At 38.0% G+C, this 9,942-nt stretch overlaps 1 protein-coding gene and 1 long non-coding RNA gene across 2 annotated transcripts; one reads left to right on the forward strand and one right to left on the reverse strand.

The window, feature by feature from the left end:
- Positions 1-4,447: 4,447 nt before the first annotated feature.
- On the forward strand, positions 4,448-6,244 carry LOC116159925. Its single transcript, XM_031473023.1, has one exon. It carries the CDS (start codon positions 4,448-4,450, stop codon positions 6,242-6,244), a length of 1,797 nt encoding a protein of 598 aa, XP_031328883.1.
- Positions 6,245-9,406: 3,162 nt separating this feature from the next.
- On the reverse strand, positions 9,407-9,682 carry LOC116171903. The gene is made up of 2 exons (XR_004145559.1): positions 9,640-9,682; positions 9,407-9,483 (listed from the first exon to the last, which is right to left on the reverse strand). It is a non-coding gene; the product is annotated as an uncharacterized LOC116171903 (long non-coding RNA).
- Positions 9,683-9,942: the final 260 nt, after the last annotated feature.

Below are 9,942 nucleotides of genomic sequence, written 5' to 3' on the forward strand. Positions count from 1 at the left end.
TTTGATTTTTTAATTAATGGGCCGTATGAATAAAAGTAAGCAAATGCTTATACATACTTGAAAAATTCAAAGTAAATACTTGTAAGTGCTCCTTCGCACTGGGCAACTTAGCAGCGCTTCTAAGCAGAAGGACAGGACGCAGTGCAGCGCTGCTAAACCATGCTAAACAGACCAGTATGAAGGGGCAGTTACGAGTATTTACTTTGAATTTTGCAAGTATAAGCATTTGCTTACTTTTATTCATACGGCCCAATCTATAATTGCTTTATTTGGACAATACATTTTATTTATATATTAATTAGATGTTTTATTCAATGCTCAACTCAAAGTAGGGCTTGGAAGGTTACTTGGATCGACTTCTGTGTCCCCCTGTATCATGGGTTGATGTCAAATAAACCGATACTCGGTTTACGAGAACCTCTGTAATGTTCATAAAAATTGCTTCATATTCCCAATGGACAAGGAAGTTGGTTCTGCTTATGCGTGACACAATTTTTCAGGCGCGCATTGAATGTCTTTTGTTCAAAGGATCTACCGTTAAAATTTCACAAATTTCTGCATAAAAAATCCCATACAACTGAATACCGAATACTGAAATACCTGTCCCACCAAATCAGCATAGCTTGTAAAATAAACTTTTGAATCTGCATACGTTTTAATTTTATTCGAGATGCCTACATACAAAATTTCATTTAAATATCTTAAGAAATAAAAAAATTGCAAAAAAGCGACTGCTTACGCGCAAAACAAATTTTTTGAGGGGCATTAGTTTTACTTTTATTCGAGGAATTGGGATTGCGCAAATACAAAGGTTGTAATGCGCATGCGCAATATCGCGCATCTACATAGTTGCCTGAAGTTTAAGGAATATTTAGTAACACAGAAAAGGGACATTAATACGTTCTTTGTAACAAGAGTTATAAAAGAAACCCTTTTTGGAGGTTTGGGCAGTTTTTGTATTGTAACTTTACGGCCCGTTGGAGTACGTAGCCGAAAAGCAATAGCGACCTTTCATATATCCCGAAGAACATGTGTATCAATTTTCAAAGCGGTCGAACGTTTCTACACAAAGTTATCCTGCACACGGACAGACGTACAGACAGACAGACAGACGGACAGACAGACGGACAGCAATACAAAATTATAAACGATCTCGAGGCTCGTTAATAAGAAGTAGACTCTCCGCGTGAGCGCCATATCTTTGGAGACTTGAATTGAATTTTCTTTCCTGCGAGGAACCTACTATTAAAATTTTTCAAAAATCAATCCAAATAAGAAAGACCTATTTTTTACTTGAATTATTTACCTTCATTCGGAGTACCCGCCGTTGCAATTTCACAAAATTCACTCCATTAACAAGAAAGGTGTTGTGCACGTGGGCGATAATTTTTACATATGCGTTGAATTTACTTTTATTTGAAGAACCTACTCCTAAAATATCACAAAAAATCGCTCCATAAATAAGTAAGTTGTGTCTAATTGTATGAGGTCGCCTTTGTATCATTGTACCGTTCCCGATCCACAAGAATCCTTGTCAGCTGTAACTTTTGTCGCGACTAATGGGGACAAATCGTTCTTTCCTATACTGTAAAGAAGCCGCAGTCCAAAGTCAAACTCTTTAATAGACGATTATTGTTGCTCCGTAATCTAGGTACAAATTCCCCTATTTAAATGTTTACTATGTTACACGGCTACCAAGATGTGCCAACCCGCATGCCTGGCGCAATTTTGTTCATATTTCTTGTATTTGTGGAGGGATATGGATGGTTAACAATCCTAAGCTTTATTTTATGATCTGGAACATACTATGACGATTTCAATCTCGTACTGTAATAATTCCTTCTAAAGTTAAAGCGAGTACAAACATCGTGTACGAACGAGCGAAAATAAGCTCCGCTTCCACTTTAACGTTCGCCTAAAATAAAACTTAATACAGCGACTACAAGGAATATTGACAAAACAAACAGATTTCTTCTTTCTTCGTGCATTTTGAAAATATGAACCAAACACATTTGACGCACAGAAAGGGTTCAATCCAACCGAAAAAAGTAATGCTTGGAACTCTACCAAGCCCCTCATAACGGCTTTTACGATGCACGAAAATATAAAAGAAAGAATCCACTAAGTCCGGGTCCGGGTCCGGCTTTTACCCACCAAGTCCGGGTCCGGGTTTTACCCACACATTGCGAGCTAAATCGTTTTTAGAACACAGCGCAGTGCAAAATTTAAAAATGTCAACGAAAGTATCTACTCATAACCTATATAAAGTCGTTAAATCAATCAGCATATTTGTTCATTCTGCTAAAAAACAAAGAAGCAGATTCTTATATACTTATGTGTAATTTCCGTAGCTAACTAATTTTTATGGTGCAAATAATAACCATAAAGGCCGTATTAGACGATGCAATTTTTATTGCAATTTTTGCAGCAATTCATTGCCGCAAGAAATTGCACGAAAAATTGCTCCGTGTATGTTAAAATTGCACGTGCAATTTCTTGCGCCAAATATTGCAGCAAGACATTCTGCAATTTTCTGGTTATAGAACTTGTGCTATTTTTCTTGCAATTTAGTAACTATTTTAGTAACATTTAATTTATAAAAAAAAATAAAGTGGTATGCACTGGAGAACATTACCTCCTTATGCTATAATCAGGTTTGTTATTTAAAGTTAAAACTGAAATAACCTATTTACGAGGAATTCAAAAATGGATATTGCTGCCGCATCTTTAGATTGCTTCTGCTGTTGCTCTTTTAAAAAAAAAGAAACAAAGCAGACAACGACGTTTTTGGACCAGGCAGTGGCTTGCCAATAACGATTTCACAAAGGGAAACCTAAACCTACTCAATGAATTTAACGAACCTGAGATTTACCTGAACTATATTAGGATGGATGAAATAACTTTTCAAAAGCTACTCGACCTAATTCGTCCTGACATTGAAAAACAGGACACTATGATGAGGGAAGCAATTTCTGCAAAACATCGATTAATAATAACGTTGCGCTTCCTAGCAACGGGAAATTCATACCGAAGCTTAATGTATGACTTCAGAGTATCTGAGTCAATCATTTCTCAGATTGTTCCACAGGTCTGTGCAGCAATTTATAAGAATTTAAAAAGTGACTATTTAAAGGTACGTTATAATATAATTATTTCAGTCCATACATTGACATTTTGAAATAATTGTTTCTAGGTTCCTAGTACTGTAGTTGATTGGCTCAATATCGCAAAGCAATTTGATGATATGTGGAACTTTCCACATTGCTTAGGAGCAATGGATGGAAAGCACATTGAATTCAGAGCACCATTGAGTGCTGGTTCAACCTATTTTAACTATACCTAAGGGTAGCCATAGCATCGTTTTACTGGCACTTGTTGATGCCTACCATGGAGGTAAAAGATAAGGGGAGACGACACCAGGCTTGTGACGTGCATTATGAACTAGTATCAGTAGGCGGAGCCTATGGTCATACCAACATGGACGACACGCCAATAACAATAACACTTGGAAATACTTAATCGTCAAGCACCAATTAACTAATAATAGCTGCCAGCTACTGACAAATACCTAGATGACATTTGTGTCACACCAATATGGCTAATCTGCTGTCGCGCGGTAACTGTCGTGTCGTCTCCCTACTTATTGTACCTCCATGATGCCTACTAGGGGAGACTGGGGGAATACCGGCCCCCTAACGGAAATCCTTAATATCTTGCGAGATTTTAAGATTTTTTAAAATATCGGCAGGTTTCATTAAAACGTAACACGGTTAGAAACATAATGTGCTTTTATTAAAAATCAGAAAACAACGTTTAAAAAAATATAGATTGTCTACATAATGTAGGGTAAATGTGTACAAGAGCGCGCACCTACATAAGAGTGCGCACTTCTAAAATTGCATGTTACGGCCATCTCTGTAGTATTCTGCACAACTAGGAATGAAAAGGCGCGAAACCTAATGCAGAAAACATAAACTGCATGCAACTTCATAACCTCGCTTAGTCACAGTTTGCAAATCAAAATTTGATGGGTAGCACGTGTAACTTTCAGTAGTTGAATTTCTAGTGATTTATTGGGTAAGTAACGAAATTATGTATTTCTTTTACTGCTAAGCAAAAGTATGTAGTTTTAGACGAATTTCTAACAATAAGCAGTTGCATTCAATTAAAAAATAAAAGAAATATTCGTATCATTAGGAAAATATGTACGACCGTACAAGAGTGCGCAGTGTGGTTTTTACAAGAGCGCGCACTGCGTACTCTTGTACAGTATATTTAATTTGCTTTTATTTTTTGTTATTTATAGTGCAGTCAAAAACCATTCGACATAAAAATGAGCAGATATAAGAGAAAAAGTGATAGAAAACTTATTTTTACGGAAGAAAATTTGGCAGAGGCAAAACGAAAAATTTCGGAGGGTACGAGTAAAAGAAGAGTAGCGTTAGAAATGGGTATAGCGGAATCAACTTTAAGAAAAAGACTGAAGAGCGGAACTGTTCCAACGTCATTGGGGCGTTATAAAACTATTTTTTCAAAAGAAGAAGAACAAGAACTAGCTCAACAGGTGAGAGACTTAGATAAAATGTTTTATGGACTAACAAAAAAAGGATTGCAAATTGCGACCTACAAGTTTGCTGTTTTAAATAATGTACCAAACACTTTTAATAAAGTCAAACAGATGGCCGGTGAAACATGGATTGTTGGATTTTGTCAACGACATAATATTACTTTAAGACAGCCGGAAAAGTGCTCAATGGGTCGGGTTATGGGCTTCAATAAAACACAGGTGCAACGATTTTTTGATAACTTAAAAGAATTGTATGAAAAGAGAAAATATATACCAGAGCGTATATTTAATATGGATGAGACGGGGCTTTCCACCGTCCCAAACAAATTACCGAAGGTGCTAACAACGAAGGGTAAAAAACTTGTGAGTAAAGTATCCAGCGGAGAGCGTGGACAACTAATCACTGCCGTTTGTTGTGTAAGTGCCTCTGGGATTTACGTTCCTCCGGCTCTAATATTTCCCAGAAAAAGGTTAAAAGATGAACTTTATTTGAATGCACCACCCGGGACACTAAAATTAATATCTGACTCAGGATTTATTAACACAGATTTATTTTATAAATGGATAAAACATTTCAAAACTGCCACGAACCCTACAAAAGAGAGCCCTGTACTGTTAGTACTAGACAATCACAGCTCGCATCGCGATTTGCAAGTGATCCACTATTGCAAAGAAAATCATATTGATTTACTGTCTCTTCCCCCACATGCGAGTCACAGGCTGCAGCCCCTAGATGTTGGTTTTTTTGGTCCATTAAAGACCGCTTACACCAACGAATGCGATAATTGGATGGTTTCGAACCCAGGAAAAGTGATTACTCAAATGCAGGTTGCAGGCTTGTTCAATGCGGCTTATTCCAGGGTAGCAAATTTGCTCAAAGCCCAAAATTCATTTAAATCCGCAGGAATTTATCCGTATAACCCTTTACAATTTGACGATATTGATTTTGCTCCATCTTTAGTGACGGAGATACCATTACCTCAACGACAAGACGAGGAGGCGGAATTAGAAATAAATTTTCCCGGCCATGTCACACCACCGCCATGCAATTCAAAGGACAATGATAACCCTGTTTTTAATACACCGCCCCCATGCTGTTCTCGAGATGTGGTTCCTACTTCAGAAGATATGCCACCCCCATGCTCTTCTAGAGATGTGCTTTCTACTTCAAAAGATATGCTCACTGACATTACGGATCTGGACATCGTTTGCGAAGACGGTACTTTAATACCCAGCACCTTTACAGTCACCGAATCCCCCAAAAACAATAATACATCTCTTGTAACTGCAGTAAAAATATCCGATATTTTACCTTTGCCATCAATACAACACGAACAAAATCGTCGCAAAAGCAAAAGTCAAAGATCGGAAATATTGTCTAGCACTCCATTCAAATCCGAGCTGGAAGAAATAGTAAAACAAAGACAAGCCAAAGAAGACCAGAAAAAAGTAAAACAAACAAAAAGAAATTTATCTAACACGAAACTTTTGACAAAGAAAAAGAAAAAGGCGACAAAGACCACTGAAGAAAAAACTGATTGTCCAGGTTGCGGAGAGACTTTCACGGAACCACTAACCGAAGATTGGATAATGTGTTCAAAATGTTCTAATTGGTGGCATGAAGCCTGTACAACTTATGTTATAGGCGTTTTTACCTGTTTTGCATGTGACAGTTAATTGCAACTACTTTAAATAAAGCTTCACAAAAAGAACTACGTTTTTTTATTTTACTTTACCATTCAACACCCTACTAAAGAGCATTGCGAATAGAGTGCGTACTCTTATGCATTCAGGTGCGCACTCTTGAACGGGCGCCCGTTCAAGAGTGCGCATTAACATATAGTCACAATTAATGTTATAATAAGCCAAATTGTAGTTTAAACAAAAAAAGGCAATTGGTTTTTGCTCTAAAGTGAGTATATTACATGCTAACACTAAAACGTACTAGACATCTCCAAAAATAAAAAAGCAGTAATGTTTAATTCACTAAGTGCGCACTCTTGTACACATTTACCCTATACATGACCGATATTACCCCCAAGCATTGGGGTAATTCCGGCCAGGGGCCGCATTTACCCCACACATTGCTCACTGACAAAAATCGCATACATATGAACACTTTTTTTCCCCATCGCTACAATTTTTATGTGCCCATCCACCGCAAATCACACACCTAAGCCAAACTTCGCGGTTCTTTCCGAATTCCCCACAAATTATACATATGTCCTCGGTAACATCACCGTCTTCTGAATTTGCTTCTTCTCTCGCACAACCTTCGTAGGTGACCTTACTTTTTTTTCTAAGGCCTGTTTTTTTCGCCACAATGTTGGTAGTGTTGTTGGTATTTTTGGTAAGCAAAACGCTGCCGGTATCACTGGGACCATTGAAAATTTGCCTTATTACGCCTTTTGCTTTCGTTTTGTGGCGGTGGTGGGCACCGTCTCAAAAATATATTAGGAATAAACCCCAATAGGGGGCGTGAGGTCCGCAGGGCGCAGGGGGACAAAATCTATTGGATCAAATTTAATATACTGAAATTTGAAAACCTGAAATGCCAATTTGCACATATATCGAAATCAATAATAAAGTAAATTTAAAACATCCTCACAAAGTTTATTAATTATCCAAGTAAATGAAGTAAACGTTAGTAATAAAAACTAGTTAATATAATTGAAATGAATATTTGATCGAGCTCTTTATCAGCGCTTTAATTTAAATTTGAAAGAAAATGTACCCAAGGGCACCAAAGCAAACTTTACAAAATGGCGTATACGACTGTGCGCGGCGAGATAAGATAGTTTGTTAAGAACTTGCAACTATACTTGCGATCGCATGACTTGCACTGCTGCGATAATGCCTTAAGATGGTGATGGCGATACGTAGGTCTAGCTGACTGCCGACCCGCTACCTGCTGTTCGGTAGTTGACAGTGGTAAAGGTGCTGACTGCACCCAATGTCTTATCGATGACAACCAATCTCGCTTATGACGATTACAGATTACGCCGGTCGCTCCAATCAGGACGCTTATGACAAGAATTCCAATTACTCCAATTATGATTCCAATTATGCCAATCTACAGTTAAACTAAAATTAGCGGCAACAAACACAAGCAACAAATGTGCACAAATACGAATACAATAATTATAATTACAGATTTCCATACTTATATAATCGGAAAACAATAATAGGTATATTTAGGTACTTACTTGCACATACAAGATGGATGTTTTAAATGCAAATCATTAATTAATATTTATTAATAATATCAGAACATTACATTTCTGGCTTTCAATGTCGTTGCATTCGAGAAAGAGACCGGTTCACGTATTTGGCCAAACGCTGGTTCCCATATCTCCAATGACATGCGCGCTTGTTTTGTAGTGCGATTATTCTGTATAAACAGGGTGTACCGTAACAGTTTCCCGCACACCACAATTCGTCTTCTGCATTTTCTTCTGTTTTACAGATTCCTTTTCCTCTAGAACTCCTTTCATTGGAGTGGCCGTAAATATTTCAGAGTGCTGTTTCTTGGAAACCCCTGTTTGATTTTTGTTACTGATTCCTGAACATCCAGGAGTCGAAATTATTTCTGCAAAAGATACATTTTCTTTCGATTCGTTGGCTGCGATGACGTGCGTTCCTACGTCTACTCTTCCTTCCTCTGTTCTAATTATTTCTTCATTTGTAGGGATAGGTTCATGTGAGCTTGTAGGTTGTAAATTCTCAGCGGCGACAAAGTCTTCAGCAGTGAAAACATCTGGATTAACAGGGAATATTCCAGTTACCTCAAATCCTTTTGTAGCTTTTTCAACCGTTGCAACTCTCCCGAAAGCTTTGTTGAACAAGTCAGCAACGATATTGGGCGTAATTTTTTCGCCGGGATGATTTCTCATGAATTTGTCGCATTCTGAGTTATATGCGGTCTTTAAAGGTCCATAAAAAGTTACATCGAGTGGCTGAACTCGATGGGATGTGTGGGGAGGAATCGTGAGCATAACAATCCCCTTTTCTTTGCACAAGTTATATGCGTTTAAAGAGCAATGACTGGAGTGGTTGTCAAGCACTAAAAGAACCGGATCTTCTTGTGAAGCTTTAACTGAATATTCAAAATGTTTCAACCAGTCAACAAACAGATCTTCAGTTATCCATCCGTTGTCTGAGCAACGATAAATAGCCCCTGGAGGTCCGTTACTCTTCAAGTGATCGGCCATCCTCTTCCTAGCATAAATGAACATTGGAGGAACGTAAACTCCTGTGGCACTAAATGCACACATAGCAGTCGTGGTTTTTCCTTTCTCCCAACTAGTCAAATATCCCACTCTTTTTTGGCCTTTTTCTGCGTAGATTTTGCCAGGCCGTTGCACCGTTGTAATACCGGTTTCGTCAGCGTTGAAAATTCTTGTTGGTGAAAATTTGTACCTTTCCATTACTTTATTTAGGTTTTCATAAAATTTTCCAACTTCTAGTTTATTGAAGGCTGTCACACGGTTTACGCTGGTTGGTTCCGGTTTTCTTAAACTAATTTGTGGATTGCGACGTAAAAATCCTTCTAGCCAATCGCGCCCCACGGACTCCTTTTCTTTGTTAAAACGATTTGCTAAATTATTCAGTTTGGCGTAAGTGTAGGCGCTTTGCTGGATTTGAGCCGGCGTAATTCCAAAGAATAGCTTTGAAAGATGAATTATCTCCTTTGACAGTTCGCCCTCCTGTTCTTCACTAAATACTGGGCACCGTCCCAATTGCAATTTGGATGTATTCCCCCGTTTACGTTGATCTTGAAGAGTTGATCTTGGAATTCCAAACCGTCTAGCAACTTCCCGAAGTGGGCTACCGTTTTTGAGTTCTGTAAGAGCTGATTGTAGGTCGTCGGCAGACCAAGAAGATTTCTCAGTCTTTCTTTTATAGGTCCGCGGCATCTGAAAGAATGATACAAATTAAATGAAAATATTTTATGGGGTAATTCCGGCCCGTAACATAAATATGCCTAAATAAACATGATCTTGTAAATAGATAATTGAAAGACAACAGAATGTAACTCATTTATTTGTAATAACCTATCCTCTATTACTTACCGTTACGGAAATATACCACTTTTAACACCGATTATTCTTATAACACCACTTGATTTTTCGAAAATTTTTCTATAAAAATTAAACAACTCACCCTTACACTTCCAAAGCAACACTGAAGCGCTGCGGTTGCGTGACGCTTGGTTTCCGAAGGTAAAGCGCGCCAAATATTTACTATGGTGGGAGAAATCTTATGTCCGAAATTACCCCAACGGCCGGTATTCCCCCAGTCTCCCCTATAATTTCTTGTATATTGATGTTGGGACAAATGGGAGGGTTTCTGATGGAGGAGTCTTTAGAAGTAGT

This window comes from Photinus pyralis, unplaced genomic scaffold (genome assembly GCF_008802855.1).
Source record: "Photinus pyralis isolate 1611_PpyrPB1 unplaced genomic scaffold, Ppyr1.3 Ppyr1.4_LG1, whole genome shotgun sequence".
NCBI classification, from domain to species: Eukaryota; Metazoa; Arthropoda; class Insecta; order Coleoptera; family Lampyridae; genus Photinus; species Photinus pyralis.